Consider the following 17,535-nt stretch of genomic DNA (forward strand, 5'->3'; position numbering starts at 1 on the left):
TAATAGTATCACACGAGTGTTTTAATGCCTAATTATGTACAGTTACATACACTGCTTTATCTACACACATATTATAAACTTTCTATGATATATTCACTAACTTCATACTACAGCCGACTTTGCTCTCTGGCGGAACTCGCGGATATGAGATGGCGTCTCCGAAATATCTTTATCGCACTTAACTATCCTTACACGAAACTTTTGTTATAGTTCCTTTAAAAACAACAAAACAAATTATTTTTTACTTATAGACTAATTAAAAGATAAACTGTACGTCAAATGGCGGCAAATGAAAACTTTTTTCACGCACGTCACGCATCCGTAGTTTTTTTTTATTCAGAGACAAACTAGAGTCGGGGTCGATTACCATATCGTCCGATACCAACTTACATGCGAGATTTGTCAAGTATTGTATGCAATTGTCATTTGATTTCGAATAAAACGTCATCTCAACTGATATTAGAATAGGGGTCAAATCAAATTGCTTTTTTTTCAGAGATGTTCGAAATTTGAAATGCATTACCAAATCGATTTTGATATAGTAATGAAGCTATTACCACATTTTCACAGATAAGAAAATTGCTGTAACAAAACAGTTTATCGTAATGTGGGCCATTATTTACGAATTTTGAAGGCATCATAGACAGTTTATGATATGTGAGTAGATAAACGAAATAATGGTACTAACAGTTAATTTTTGTATGTTACATTTATTTGATCGATAACTAATTACTGCACGGTTGACCTATGTCTTACTTAACGAATACAACAAAAATTCCTCATTATTTTCTGATAAACCTCCATGCTAGGTTTCGAGTAGGTACGCCACTTGTCGTAAGCTAATTTCATCATTCCTATAGTTAGCTTTGTTTACCTACTTTCTCTAATTAGAGTAGGTATATAATAATAATAAATCAGCCAATATAAGTACTTACGTCTAACTACTAGGGCACAGGCCACTACTCCTGTGTGAGAAGGTTTTGGGCTATAGTCCCCAAGCAGGCCCAAGCGGGTTGGGGAGTTCACATCACTTTTCAATTTCTTCGCGGATATATGCAAATTTCCTCGCGATCAAATGATATTCCGTACATAATTACATAATTATTTAATTTAATAAGGGGGAGGCCTATGTTCAGCAGTGGACGTCTTATGGCTGAGATAATGATGATGATGACATAATTACCTACCGGAAAACTCATTGCTACGAGCCAGCATTTGAAAGTCGGACGTCAGACACTCGGCCACCACTGCTACAAAGTATATACAATTTTAATTAAAACTAAACCAATAACATGGCAAATAGTTAATAAAATATTATAGGGTTGAAACGTTACCCCATCATGGACGTTTGAAACCACAATTTTATTACCCCCTAACGACTCGACTATATTTAGCGAATTCGTAAAGCGACATTGACTCAAAATTACCCGATCAAATATATGCAATTTGTAAGCGTCGCTGGTTTTATCACGTGAAGATTCCCTTTCCCCTTTTGATACGCTGTGACATTAAACCGGTGTTATTTCCAACAAAATGCTTGATAAATTTTATGATACACAGCACGGTAATGTACCCAGGGGTGGTATCGTGTTTTCCGCATAAGCAAGTGCTATACGAACATCTTGTCATGCAAATTTATGCAAAGCGCAAAAGTCGATACGAAGTCTCTTGATAGAACCCGGACTAGCATCTTGTAATGTATCTATGTGTGTCAAGTTACATAACTTACTTCGCCAACTCCATCCATGAGTCGTGTGTGAAAATCGGCATCATTAATAGTACATTGTGTATTAAGGGCGGGAAATAAGAAATTACGAACGAGTGTCAATTTTAAGCCCGACGCGAAGCGAGGGCTTAAAATGTTCACGAGTTCGGAATTTCTTTACCGCCCGTGGCACACACAATGTTTTTCATCACACTTGTAAGGAAAAAAAGGAGAATTAATAAAAACAAACTTCTGTATAAAACACTTTTCCGCCCTAGGGCGAAAATTTCAATTTCCCGCCCGCAAGCCCTACGTGTAAATAAGTGTTTTTCATCACACTTGCTCGGAAAAGATTTTTTCCGCCCTAGGGCGAAAATTTCAATTTCCCGCCCGCAAGCCCTACGTGTAAATACATCTTTTCCGAGCAAGTGTGATGAAAAATTAAATTTGTACTTGGTAAATAAAACACACATTAGGTTCCCGTTATTTCACCACATCCGAAATTTAGTTCTGAGGGCCTACCGCGAACCACTTTTGACGAGTTGCCTCTCCGTCGCACTTGTAAATTCGTACGTTAGGGTGACAGGGAGGCAACACGTCGAACGTGGTTCGCGGTAGGCCCTCAGATTTTGTGCCTTGTTTGTAATCTTGTCGCTATGAATTCCTCAAGTATGTGTCCTCAAGTACTGAGTTAACGTATTTTCAGCATCTGAATATTCATTCGGTGTTTAATATTTAAGACAAACCTTGGCCGACGGATTATTTTCTGCTTCTCATGTCACTCAGTCTACCCAGAAATATCGAAGGTTTAAGAGACTAAATATACCTACCTAAGGCTTTAATTAAAATTTCAATCTTTGGTAACGTGTTGATTTGCTAAAGCATTTAACTCTTAGAAATAGAATCTGTTAGTGCACAGTTGAACAAATAAATATTTGGGTAGGTAGGTGGTAGTAGGTACAGTGGGCCAAGAAAGTGGTCTACCAGTTCTGACAAAAGTTTCTGCGAGATCTAACGATCGCTAAGGTTGACTTCAAACTTGACACATGGCATGGCATAAATAAAATCGACCTTGTTGTCTCATGACGTTCAAACGAACCTCAACCGTAGGGTGGTAGACCACATTTTTTGGCCGACTGTACCAAACTAACTGTACTTACTACTTAATACAAGTAATTTTCCATGGCCATTTTCCGATTATTCTTAAATCATCTAGTCATTATTCAACAACCATCACACGCAATCCAGAACAAATACAACGACAAACTTACCTCACTAAACTCGCAATAAACATATCAATCAAATACTCGATTTTTCACCACTCAAGCATTATTCGGGCGGTGGCCATTTTTACTCGATGATTACCATTTTCTGCGCAGGAACTGGCAGTAATTTCGTACAAAATGAGCCGATGTTGCTAGCGATAAACACCTTAATTCCGTCGTTTTCACCTCACTAGAATGAATATAGTATTTATATTAATAATGGATAAGATCAAAGGTCAGCAGTCGCGTGTGCCTTTCCAAAAGCTGGCAACCTGGTTGTAACGCAACGTGTAAGTTAGGTCCACTGGCCGATCAATGGGGCATGTGTATAATATATGCGATGACGACCTCGCCTATACAAAACTCTGCTTTATTATTTGAAAAATATATTTACAAAAGCAATAACATCTTATTCATAGTCTAATAAAACATGGTCTTCTCTTCCCAGAGTGACACAAGCCTACGTCACAATAACATGGCCGCTATATATAGCGCTATCGCATATTATCATGTAGCGCTGTCGCATGATGACGTAGGCTCGTGTCAGTCAGATGACCTAGAAAAGACGGGAAGAGAGTACCAGGCGGAGTATATTATTATACCATGCATCTTATTCGTCTGTAGACCAAGCCGGAGCTTAGGTATTTAATCTTATTGGTGTCTCAATTAATTCAAATTAAGTCAACGTACCTGAATTAAATCATCTACGTAGGTAAATTTATAATTATTTATTAAAACTCCAAATTTTGATTACAGTCGTTTATTCAAAAATTAATTATCAAGACACCCAGCAGAGTAGATACGGGAACATCCATAATATTTATTTATTACGATAAAGCGAAACCAAATCTACTACGAACACCGGCACAGTCGAGTGCGGAAAGTTATGAATCCTCCTCTCGCACGAGAAAGATGTAAATCACTTCAACGTTTTATTTCTCTTCCGTTTACAAAGCATAAATCACGAAATTTTAATAACAATTCGGAAACTTTTAACTTCCATCTGCGTTTTCCAAGTTATTTTGCTCTCGACTGACTTATACATAAAACGTTGCGTCGGTGAGATTAGGTTTTCAAACGCATTTTCGTTAACATGCGAAAGTTTCAGCTCACGGTCGAAGAGGTATTTTCTATTATTTTACTAGATAGATAAAGTTATAAACAACAACTCAGGCCGCCTGGTGGTAAACAGTTAGTGTAGCCTATGACTGTTTGAAACAAGTAACGATATAAGTTGATTACTTGTATACATATATTTATTTCATGAATACCTGACAATCGTCTGCTAAAAAGTGTTATAATGCTAAATCCACTTTTTTGACACAAAATACAAGTAATAATAATATAAAGATAAAAACTAAAATCTTTCAATAGCCACTTATATGTAAATGTTAAAAGTAATATAACGCAAAAAGCCTTAGTTTACTTAGAACTAATTGTTCCTCATTTACAGTTGTAGACCTACAATTCTAATTTAGATAACTATGTACACGACTCAGATTAGGCTCACACTTTTCCGACAGTTTCATATTTATTTAACGTACAAATACTTATGATAAAATCACATTTGCCTCCAAGCATCGCATGCCAAAATGAACCTTAATATTTATGTTAAATTACTTACTTCCACTACATAGTACATTGAATAAAAGTACACTTAAAATATTTATGTAGTTCCAAAATCTACAGTGAACCTGCAGTGAAAACAACGACTACCAGTCCCTCCAAGATATCGCCAGAAAATGCTAATGATCGCGCTGACAATATTGCTGAGGGTTTCAAAATGGTAATTAATCGAAAAACACGATCGCGCAACAAAAACATCGTTGGATCCGCGACTAATATCGTTAGCAATCTCATAAGAGCCGCTACACGGACAGCTAATATTTATGTCGCAAACCTAGACGACTCAATAACCACTAAGGAGCTAGCGGATTACTTAAAACAACTCGACGTGAAGGCGTTAAGAGTAGAGAAATTACCTCCTAATTATAAAGTTACCTACCAAGAGTTCAAGGTAATAGTCCCGTGGGACCAGCTAGACAGTATACTTAAACCTGATATCTGGCCTGCGGGTGTAATCATTGGTAGATACTACCATAACAATAACTCTCGAAAGAGTATCGATAAGAAGCAGTCGTGAGTAAACTAAAAGTAGCCTCGGTTAATTGTAGGTCTGTCCGGCGATCTACAAAATTCATTCATGACCTATGCACTGGTAATGATGTCGTACTTTTACAAGAAACTTGGTTACTAAGTACAGATATTCACTATCTAAATACTATTCACAATGACTACAATAGTGTGGGTACATCGGCGATTGATAGCTCAGCTGGTATACTACGCGGCAGACCTTACGGCGGGGTTGGGATACTATACAACAAAAAACTCAAAGTGGTATCGATAGACTGCAACTCGCCAAGGCTCTGCGCGGTGGAAATAAGCACTTCTGATTCAACTACGTTACTACTTATCACTGTTTATATGCCTACAGCGAGCGTGGACAATTTTCCGGAATACTGTGAATTACTAGGCCAAATACACTCCATAATCGAAGATAGCGGTACACCCGATTGCCTAGTGATAGGAGACTTTAACGCGGATCCGTCGCATCGTTTCGGACACGAATTGGAAATGTTTTGTACCGAATATAACCTAAAATATGCCGATAAACTACTATTACCGCGAGACACGTACTCATACGTCAGTGACGCGCATAACACGACGAGCTGGCTTGACCACTGCCTGGCGACTGAGAGCGCGTACAATGCGATAACTGCATTGTCCATAGACATAGCGGTCGACTGGACAGACCACCGACCTATGTTCGTCGAGCTGAGGTTGGTTTCATTAACTTCATGCACCAACGTTACCAACACTAGGCCACTCCATTGGAACTGGAAATCGTGTACGAAATCTCAAATTGAGGAATATATGCGTACAGTTAACAACTGTATTTCTCACTTAATGTCTCAGAATATTGACATGGAAATACCTGCTAACATCGAATACTGCTATAAAAGGCTAGTTTCAACAATGCAGAACGGAACTCGAGTGGATTTGCATAAAAGTAAGAACACCCGTAAGAAGAAAACACCAGTTCCCGGTTGGAACAAATTCGTTGCGGAAAAATATGCGGCGTCTAGGAGCGCATTACGTCTGTGGCACGAAGCCGGCTGTCCTGTTACTGGGGAAGCGGCCGAGCGACGTAAGCAATGTCGATCACAATTTAAATCTGCGCTGCGCAGTTGTCAAAATAATTACGAACAGATAAAAATGGACAACATAGCAAGTGACATGAAGCATAACAACTTCGGAAAGTTTTGGCAACAAGTAAATAAAATTTTAAAAACCACCTCTAGCTATCCCTCGCATGTGGATGGGCAAACGGATGACAGCAAAATAGCGGAAGCTTTCAGCAAACTATTCACGCAACCGGCACCCGCGGGAGCCCACCAGGGTCAAGAAACTCTTGAGGGCGGCCTTCCTATGTTAATTACGATTACGGCAACTGATATCGCCAAAGCGCTCAAACAAATGACGCGCGGTAAGTCTCCCGGCCTGGACGGTCTTACAGTGGATCACATCCGATACGGTGGCCATGCTATGTTGCATATGCTGGCCACACTATTTACAGCAATAATTGGGACTGGTTATTTACCACAAGACCTGACAGATACTGTTATAGTACCTATTTGTAAGGACAGAAGAAAAAATGTATCGAGTGCTAATAATTACCGCCCTATCGCTTTGGCAAACATAATAGCGAGACTGTTGGAGAGAGTGCTGCACCAGCTCGCTGCCCCATATCTGGACACTACCCGATAACCAGTTTGGATTTAAGAGTAGCGTATCAACAACCTCGGCCATCTACGCATTTAAGCAGATAGTAGGCTACTACAAATCTAGGAAAACCCCTGTCTACGCCTGCTTCCTTGACCTGAGTAAGGCATTTGACAGAGTTGACCACCAACTCCTCTGGAAGAAATTAGAAGAGCGAAATACGCCCCCACCAGTTATTAAGATACTGGAAAAGTGGTACTCCCAACAAAAGAACATGGTACGATGGAAGTCAACTCTGTCCGCCGCCACTGGGCTAAACTGCGGGGTGAGGCAGGGGGGCAGCATGTCACCAGCACTCTTCAGTGTCTTCATGGATGGGCTCTCACAGGCCCTGACTAAAACCGGGGTCGGCTGCTCCATCAACGGCATAATGGCCAACCACCTAGCGTATGCCGATGATATGGTCCTGCTTGCTCCATCAGTAGCCGCTATGCGAGACTTACTTGCGGAATGCGGAAAATACGCCAGCCAGCACAACATGAAGTATAATCCGGACAAGTCAGAGTTTATGGTCATGGAAGCGGCAAATATGCCGTTGAGCGTACCGCCACTGTTACTTGATGGAGTTCAACTGCGGAGAGTCTACGAGGTTAAATACCTAGGCCACATCCTGCTGTCTAGTTTGAAAGACCACAGGGACATTGAAAGGCAAAGACGAGCTATTGCAGTACGAGCGAACATGCTAGCCAGAAGATTCGCCAAATGCAGCGACGACGTGAAACGGCAGCTGTTCCTAAGTTTTTGTACTTGTGTCTACACAGTGGAGTTGTGGTCAGATTACACCTGTGCAGCAGTGGGAGACATGCGCGTACAGTATAATAACGCATGGCGGGCGTTGTTCCGGCTGCCACGCTGGTGCAGCGCGAGCGCCATGTTCGCGAAGGGGCGCGCGCCGGGCTGGGGCGCGCTGCTGAGAGCGAAGAGCGCCGCCGCCAGAAAGGCGATAAATGCATCCGCCAATACGCTGCTGGCCGCAGTGAGGGAGTGGGACGGTAGCCCGCTTCATGAGCGCTGGAGGACCTACCACAAACCGGTCACCATAGGGTCGGGGCGATACGCCCCTTGGGCTAGTTAATATTAAGTTTTAATTTGTATTTAGGTATTATTTATAGACGTGAATATTTTAATTTTATTGTACAGTCGAATAGTTTAATTTTAATTTAATTTTATTGTAATTCTATGGAAGTTTTTTCTGGAATTAAACAATTTCATTTCATTTCATTTCATTCAAAATCACTTTTGAACATGGAAACATGAGTTCAACTGAATAGCTCATAAAACAATATTTTTACGTAATCAATTAATTGTGACATTCCACAGAAAAAGGTACCTTATGGCGGCCGGCGCTTACGTCGCATAGCGCCGCAATAATATTGGAGCGGCGTTAGTAATAGCGTAAGCGCCAACCGCCATAAGGTACCTTTACCCGTGGGACGTCACAGTTACCTACACTACAGTTGAATAAAATTTTAAATCATAATCAGGTAAGTACGAGTACGATACTTATTTTAATACTGGCGTATAAAAATCTCCGACATTAAATAGGATAGACATAATTGTGACTAGTTACATCATATTTACATTTCAACAAGCATGGACACCAATTTAGGGTCATTTAATTAATGAACAGACTTTGTGACATGACGTTTGATCTACTATGTAGTTAATTAATAAGTCGTGTCAAGCACACGCATGCCTGGATTAAAGGCAATGTCCATTTATTAAAAACAATACCGTGAATACTCTATAATTACAACTGTCTATCAGTTTTATTAACTTAATGGAAACAAACGAAAATCACACTGAAATAACCATTGTTTATTCTAAACATAGGCTCTGGTAATATAGTAATGATTATACCAATTTACTAGACAGTAAATGTACTAACCGTTTTTCAAATCATTATTTTATTAACAATAATTACATTTAGAATTTATTCCTTCATCGCCTAAATATAGATAATTTAATATCAAATTTAATTTTAAGGGTCTCATACAACAATAACATAATAGGTACCTATTAACATTTTAAATATCGAAGTACTGCGTACATTTTTACATTCAGTAACTCGATAAAACTGTTTAATTATACTAATGTATAAAATAAGTACGTTTAGAAATATTTTAACATATTTCAATATTTAGCAATATCACAAATTGCCATCTGAGCGTGTTTACTTGGGTCTCTACTTGTTTCTGAAAAGTTCACTCGTGTGAGTCAAGTTTTTTACTCTTGAGTCTCTCGGCCAGTGGTAACCACAGTAAACTTTAGTAAACTTACGACTAAATTCGCACAATGCTTATAAGATGTCACAGCGATACGATACCGAAAAAGTGAAGTTTTTGGTTCAAGAAATGCGCCACTTGTCAGATCGGTATAGTATTGCTGTGACTTTTTATAAACATTGTTCGAATAGGGCCAAGGTATCTACTCAACTGTCTGACTCCGATTGATTTGGGTATGTGCTTTGATAATGTTAGAGTACTTATTCTCTAACTTATTTTAGACTACGGTCTAAAAAAACAGACACGTATTTTCTTAGCTCCCCAATCACAAACTATTGGAAGATATTCTCCTCCAAATACTAAAAAGTGACTAAACCTTCTAACTTACGTAGAAACTGTGAGGGCAGTCTTCCAATAGGTTGAGAATGGGTAGCTAAAAAAAAACGTGTCTGTTATTTAAAACTTTAACATTTAAAATATCAAAATAAATCAAATCGGAGCCGGACAGTTGAGTACCATTCCTTGTTAGCTAAACATAGCCTTAGCGATATCACTGACTCTATTGACTTCGTAAAATAATATTCAATGTTTTTTAATGTTATAAATATAATATCAACAGAGAGCCGTTGAAATTATCCGATAGGGCCCCCGTTATACTTGTAGTGTAGCAAATATATCTCCTGTTGTAATAGCTTCTCGTGGATTTTTCCTGCTGTCCTTAAGGCTTATTCTGATTGTAATAACAGGATATGACACGGATCTGGATTTGTTATGAACATGATCTTGATCTGTCAGCTGTCGAAAGTGATATAATGATATTTCTGGTTCTTCAAATGTCACTGTTGATTTTGATAGCTTTCATATCCGTAACAAATGTAAATCCAATTAATAACCTGTCATTACAGTCAGAATAAGCCGCCGCCTAAAGCCACTCACCTGGAATCTATATCAAAGTTGGCTGAGAAATGGACGCAGTTAAGGTGAATTCTCTGTGCAAATACGTTCGAGAGAGACGAATGCTTTTAGTTGTTAACACACGCCCTTCTGGCTTAATGCAGCGCGTAACCTGCATCCTTTTATGTAGGAATACAATACTCATGAAGTTTTTTTGTCATGATTTAATTAATACTGTCGCCTAAATGAACTCCTTGACCTTGCCAACTTTTGATCCTCCAAACTACAAATACCGTAGACCATAGTAACATCACGGCCTGTTTTAACCTGGCATAGTTATTACGGAAATGTTAACTTAACAATTAATGTCGAACTTCAGTTTGGCTCTTTCCGGTAGAGATGCCATAACATTTGATCCTCCCTATAAAATCCGAAGTCCATCGAGATCCGAATGGTCCTATAGCAACGTAAGTACAGAAATGAACATGACAAGCAGAACAGCGATGGGAGTCTCGAGCGAAGCAGCCCGCTTGGCGGCGGCCAGGGCGCTGGCTGCTGCTTCTACGCACTGGCGGTACGCGGCTAACTCGAGGCAGGTGATGGCGCAGAAATGCTGGTGCGCACACGCGCCGTCGCACTCTGAGCTATCACGCTTCACGCTGTAAGCGCGGATGTACCTGTAGAAAAATCACAATTATGAAAACTAGACAAGCGTGATCTCAGCACAATTTTTAAGCAGCGGAGGTGGTGATCGGTATGAGGATTGCCAGACATAGAAGTTATTATGCCACAATAAAGTGATCGACAAAATGAAATGTCGACATGTCTGTTATCGATGTTACCTTAACTTTATCATAATTATATATTTATAACACTGTATTTAATAATAACATAGCCACAGCGAAGTACACAACACGTTCGATATCTTGTTTGATATTTTGTTAGTTTTCTATTCTTTTGGCACTGTATACCTACTACAATTTACGTTTTTATTTTTAAGTACACTAAATATAGTAATAAAGAGATTATGTATTATCATGCCGCGATGAGAAAGGGATTAGAAATAACAGATTTCCATACACTTACGTCTAAATCAATATGGATTGACAGCTATCTCAATCCCTTTTTAATTGCGATTCAGTAATAACTGTTGGTAATTGCGGTCTTAAAATTTGTCTCCTACAGCAAGTAGAAGTTATCTTTTATTTAATTATTAATCTGTTACATTACAGACTTATCGATAACAGATTTATCGATGTTTCATTTTCTCAAACACTCGTTTATGCTACAAAAACTTCTATGTCTGAGGAATACTTACATTACAATATCTTTTTCCCTGTCGGCGGTACATACTGAGATTACTGGATCAGGTCATAATCTGCGGTGCTCTAGACTTACTTGTTGAAGGCCATGGTCTCATGTGGCGAGCCTATCCGCAGCTTATCAGCCAAGTTGTGGAGAGCGTCGGCCGACACTTCGTGCAGACCGTAGTACTGAGTAAGGTTGTATTCCGTGGTCCACTCGGCTGCTCCGCCGCGGTTGGCGGCGGCCAAGTCCAGATAATACTGAGTGTAGTCCAACACCTATTAAAACACATTCATATTATTTAATCTACTTAACTAATTTGAACACCATTAAATATCTATTTCTATAAATAAACACATAGCTTCACAGTAGCCAAGCAGCTAATTAGGTAACCATAAACATAATACGATACACTACGAGTACACAGGATGGTTCATTAACGGGGCACTAATAGCATTAAGCATTATTGTATGTAAAAAAAATTTTCTTAAAAAAACATGGAGTAGAGCACCTAAGATCATTTTAGTGCCCTATTTTGCTGCCCTTAGTGCCCCATTCAAAAATCCACCTTAAATACTATGGAATTCCGACTTAGAGAAAAATATTTTCGTATTGAATTAATTATCGTGAGAACGTCTACTTAGTACGCGACTCTTGAGGGTTTTTAGAGGTAGTAAAACCAAGTTTACGTACCTTGCCAGTGTTGGTGTCGAACTTATAAAGCCTAAGGCCGGGGTTAGAGGCACCAGCTGGCTCGCGGTGCGGACTCACCGACGGCGCCAGCAGTGCCCACGACACTGGCCGATCTGCAACAAGTACTAGTTTAACAAGAGTTAATCAGATAATCATACTTATCATAAAATATATATATATTCATAAAACTTAAAGCGTGATATGGTTTGTCCCTTACTGACAAACACATATACACATCAGTGGCGGCGCGTCAAACATATCCATTTAAGCCGCAATCCAGGCAAGCCGGGGTTAATTTGGCTTTTCATATTTCCTTTACAACTCTGCTTAAACGTCCAAAAACAGGCAAGCCGGTGAGAATCGGCTTTTATGGACACTAAATATTGATTCTAATTCTAAGTACCTACAGATAAATCTAAAATTAGATTTGTCCTTTTTAAAACCTAACGTGAGTCGTACCGGTCGTACGTCAAATTTACAAATTGGTCTTTCATTACCCTCTGCTAGGGCCTCTTTTCGAGTACCTAGGTACAACTAGGACCTTTTCGAGTACGGCACTTATCCCGGTCCGGAACTAATTTTATACAGACAGACATTCACGCTACTTCACGTTATCACTTTTTCGTATTTATTTTATAGCTGATTAAAAGTTTCACGATCTTTACTCATTATTCACAACGTTAAATTTAATTTAACGTTAAATTTAGTTTAATTTATTTTATAGCTGACTAGCGACCACCGCGGCATCGCACGGGTTACACAAATCCTAACAAATTATACACTTAAACCTTCCTCAATAATCACTCCATTGACAGGTGAAAACTGCATGAAAACCCGTTCATTATTTTTTGAGTTTACCGCGAACATGCATACACATAGACAGACGCGGCGGGGGACTTTGTTTCATAATGGGTAGGTATGTACTGCGGCCTTATTCGACAAGCGACGTTTCGCCGTGTGCCTGCTACACTGCCACAATTCAAAATTTTTGATTTTCTGGATTATTGCAGATTCGTATTCAAAATTGTTCAATTTACGACCTTATTTCGAGAGCCATAGCAAAAAAGGTCTTTAAGAGCCTTTTTCTCACAAGTGGCCTTATGGATTTGACCATAAATTGTCAGACAATTCCCTGCAATACAGCCACTTTTGAGTTGTGGCTATATAGCACACGTTTTAAATGAAGCTTTTGAGTTGCGTCCTAGCAAATAATAATTAGCTGAGTTACACATATTACTATTATCGCGTACAGTGATCTTGTTCCTATCAAAGTTGATATAAGTTCAAAAACTAAAACCCGACTACTGCAAATCGCGCTCTAAAAAGTATGAAACAAGATAGAATTCTTATCTGAAGTTATCAAACAGGAAATATTATAAATGTTATAATTTTTTAAATAAAAAAAAATAACGTAATAAAATTTACTACATTTTTGATATATTTACAGAGATATTCAAAGGATCGCCGTGCATGCGTGCGGTCGTATGCCACGATTATAAACTTTAAGGTAAAGTGGCATACGACCACAGCAGCTATCCTCTGAATCTCTGTAAAAATATAAATAATGTAGTAAATTATACATATTACGTTGTATTTTTTTTATTTAAAAAATTATAACATTTATAATATTTCCTGTTTGATAACTTCAGATAAGAATTCTATCTTATTTCATACTTTTAGAGCGCGATTTGCAGTAGTCGGGTTTTAGTTTTTCGACTTATTTTTTATTTAATTAATTTTGGGGTCATGACTTCGTTACTAACTATTCGAAGTCACTTTATATTACTTTTTCGAGGGCATCCCCAGTACAGAAATGCACGCAGAGCGCCACATATATCGGGCTGCGCCATCCTTTGGCATGGAGGCGCTTTCGGCGCCCAGCTTTGGAACGTGTACAGTGCGCCTCCTACGTCGGGCTACGCCCGACTCTATTACTATGAGGGCGCCTTCGGCGCTTTGGAACGCGTAGAGCGTGTCTTGTACGTCGGGCTACGCCTGACTCTTTTAGTATGAGGGCGCCAAAGGCGCCCGGCTTTGGAACGCGTAGAGCGAGCTTCGTACGTCGGGCTACGCCCGACTCTTTTAGTATGAGGGCGCCTTCGGCACCCGGCTTTGGAACGCGTACAGCGAGCTTCGTACGTCGGGCTGTGCCCGACTCTTTTAGTATAAAGAATAGGCTTTGAACGCATACAGTGCGCCTCGTACGACGACGGGCTACGCCCGACGCGTTGAGTATGGGGGCGCCGAAGGCGCCCGGCTTTGGAACACGTACAGCGTGCCCGTACGTCTTTTGTACGGCTGTTTCATGCATTTGCCTGGATTTGGTAAGCGTCCAGCGTGTCACGTATGTCGACACTTTTAGTATGAGAAACTCGAAGTCGCCTGGCTTTGGACTGCTTGCAGCGCGCCACGTACGTCGGGCTACGCCCGACTCTTCTAGTATGAGGGCGCCGAAGGCGCCCGGCTTTGGAACGCGTACAGCGAGCTTCGTACGTCTCTTGTACGGCTGTTTCATACATTTTGGCTGATCTGGACTTCTATACCTATTCACGTTATAAAATGCAGGTTATTAAAAAAACACTATGTTTATAGCGGCCAAACAAATTTATTTTGCAAATACCTTCTTGTATCGCCGTAGTCGGGTAATACGCGGATAGAATCCAGAGCGCTTGTAGATTCGTAGTTCGAATTACCTACCCGATAAATTAATGTTTCATCGGGTGCATGCAAGCAAAGCCGGGTGCAAAAGCTAACAATATTAATATATTTGAAATGTGCTAATTGAGCTCTTTCAAATGATATACATCACGTAATCATTACTTATTTTTATTTTTTTCGTTCGTGACTTTATGACCTCTAGAGGACGCCTTGTTCATTTTTTTGTGACTTCATATAGCCTATAACCAGCGGACATTTCGAATGACATATCGTTTGTCAAATTATAATGTGTACTTTAGAAGTTATGAGGGAACAAATGAACATACATACATACATACCCACATACATACCGGTCAAAATCATAACCCTCCTTTTGCGTTGCCGTAGTCGGGTAAAAATAAAGGGATTTTAACTATTTTGGTGTTTTTATTTATATTTGCATGGTAACCTTTATCCAATAATTTTGTGTTTAAATTTGGCCGCATCTCAAAATCTTTAAAAAACGTTTCTGCAATACGGCCACAACTCTAAATACCTGTCTTTCGGGCCTTGTGTCTTAAGAAATATACATTTCTTTTAAAAAGTGGCATGGTCATAAGGAGGGTTATATCATTCCGAGTAAAAAAAGCTAAATTTTAAGTTCATAGACCTAAAACTAAAGGAGTAAGATCCTATTAAACACCCTGAACTATACTCTCACAACTTTGAGCCGCGATTTCTCGAAAAAACGGTTTTTTGAGATGTGGCAGTGTAGCAGGCACACGGCGGTTTGACGTCTCGTGTTGAACTTCCGTTGAATCTGAACAATCCTGTGTCAAAATTTGACATTAGCAATCCAGTTAGGTGACAACCAGACCAAACCATTATAAACCTTAAAGTAGTAATAGAACAAAGTTGATATTTGTTGAATTATTGTTTGTACCAAAGGATATTATCCGCACTTGATGAACATGCGATTCATTCAACTGTTGAAGTGGACGCGAAATCTGACAGTTGTACGTGTCGAATAGGGGCCCTGATTAATTCGAGCGAAAACAAAAGAGCCATTTAGGCATGTGACGTCACGATTGTCACGAATTAAAGTACATTAATGCAGTGCTTAATGCTAACGAAGCGACGGGCTGTCAGACACAATTATCAGTTTGCAGGGTTTTATATAAAGGTGATCATTACGTGCTTCCTGATCAGTGATATACTCTGTAGGTATTAAACCTTAATAGAGGCGAGATTTATGATGACTTGAAACTAATTCGAAACCCAACACAACTAAACCTTTTCTTGTATATATAAAATAAGGTATTTTATAAGGTGTCGTTGCCAATAAAAAGGTAATATCATGCTTGTTTATAGTGATGATTTCTCTATACGCTGCTCTGTAGGTAGGTATATGATATTAATAGCATACGCTCCGATTAAAATGTTGCTAGTGAACACTGTTATCAAACTTTTCCAATTAGCACGTTGTGTCTCGTCGCCCTAACTAAGTGCCTAAAGCCACTACGTCACGCGTCCTACATAGTTTCACAAACAAGGCTACATTTAAGTGATCGTACATTTCGCTCGTACTAGTCTGTACATGTATTTAGTGCGAGCGAGACGCATGCCAACAAAATAACTTCAGTTTAATATTAGTGTATTCGAATTGACCTCTTAAAATATGTTCATGCACTGCCGCTTTACAACAGCTTCATTACTATCAAAACTTGTAATACTTTTTTTTTTTAAACTAAGGGTCCTGAAGGGGATAAAACAAACAACCCGATAGTGGACAGGTACAATTTAATTGCCGGCCTGGTTAAGTTTACACTTTGGAGCTTAAACACTACTTAACGACTTATTGATAGTAAACTAAATTTATATTTATCTAACCGGGTTTTAATTATTGTTGGTGATACTTGGTCGATTGCGCTATTGGATAGTTAATACTAAAAGGTGAATAGTCCAAAATCGCAGTTTAGGAAAAAGTAGTGAAAGGCTTAGCTGCACTGTAGCGACAGTCGACGGCTCTCTCTCGACCAGATGGCCGGAGGTTCCAATAGCTCCGACTCTGGCGGGGCCAGCTGCACAGGTCGACTGGCACAGAATCTGGCCTACCAAAGGCCGCGCCCCTAGTAGACACCTCCTGTCGGAGGAAAATCGTCTTGCCGGGGTTTATGAGTGATCGAATATCAACTCCGAAGTGCCCAGGACGCTCCTGGTTCGCCCTTTCGGGAAACGGGTTAACCTCAAGGTACACCTGAGGGCAGGCAAAGATGAGAACGTTGTCCCAATTATTTAATATAAAGCCGAGCCCGGCTAGGTCGGGGAAGAAAATCCAAGTCCCAAAATGGCCGAATCACTCTCCCCTCGGTGCCTCCTCCTCGATGTTGCCAGGGTTACAATCCCAAGGCATTTAACAAAACTGACGTGAAATTCTAAATACGGAAATTAGAACAGAGCGTGGTAAACGCTGCTGGACAAGCACGGTATGATATTTTTTAAGAAAGGGAAAGGAAGACTCGACAATCTATACATTCCTACCCGTTCATGGAGAATGATAATAATTATTTTGGTAAGAACTAGTTGTCGATCGAACTGGTTTCGAAGGGATTCAGACCTATCTCCCTGGCAACACGGAATCGCTGCCAACTTGACAGTCCATCGACACTATTCGAGACACAGATTTAATCGCCCGTCCGGCTTCATAGAAGTATTTTGTTATCTAAATATTTTTCCATTACAAACTGAAGCAGCGATTGAAGACGGTGTTCCAGGAACCTATTACTTATTGCGAAAATTGATTTAAAGGGATCTTGATGTAATAAGGAGGGCTTCATCAAAGGGCAGACTTAGAACTAAACAGCTTCCAGGAATCACTACGGAGTTGGCGGTACGTATCCTTGCCACGAAAGCTATCTTTAGCTGGAGTAAGAAATGCCATGGAGTAAAAAAACTGAATTCGCTCGAG

The 17,535-nt window shown here is 39.8% G+C and overlaps 1 protein-coding gene across 1 annotated transcript in view; it reads right to left on the reverse strand.

Annotated features, from left to right (window-relative positions):
- Positions 1–3,714: 3,714 nt before the first annotated feature.
- Positions 3,715–17,535, reverse strand: part of LOC134664550 (acid sphingomyelinase-like phosphodiesterase 3b) — a 100,881-nt gene continuing 87,060 nt past the window's right edge. The window contains exons 8-11 of the mRNA XM_063521256.1: positions 11,931–12,043; positions 11,331–11,515; positions 8,059–10,609; positions 3,715–4,664 (exon numbers count right to left, since the gene is read on the reverse strand). Coding sequence (XP_063377326.1) covers positions 10,390–10,609; positions 11,331–11,515; positions 11,931–12,043 — 518 coding nt within the window. The 3' untranslated portion in view covers positions 3,715–4,664; positions 8,059–10,389. The remainder of the gene's footprint in view (positions 4,665–8,058; positions 10,610–11,330; positions 11,516–11,930; positions 12,044–17,535) is intronic.

The sequence above is a fragment of the Cydia fagiglandana genome, chromosome 5 (assembly GCF_963556715.1).
Source record: "Cydia fagiglandana chromosome 5, ilCydFagi1.1, whole genome shotgun sequence".
Lineage (NCBI taxonomy): Eukaryota > Metazoa > Arthropoda > Insecta > Lepidoptera > Tortricidae > Cydia > Cydia fagiglandana.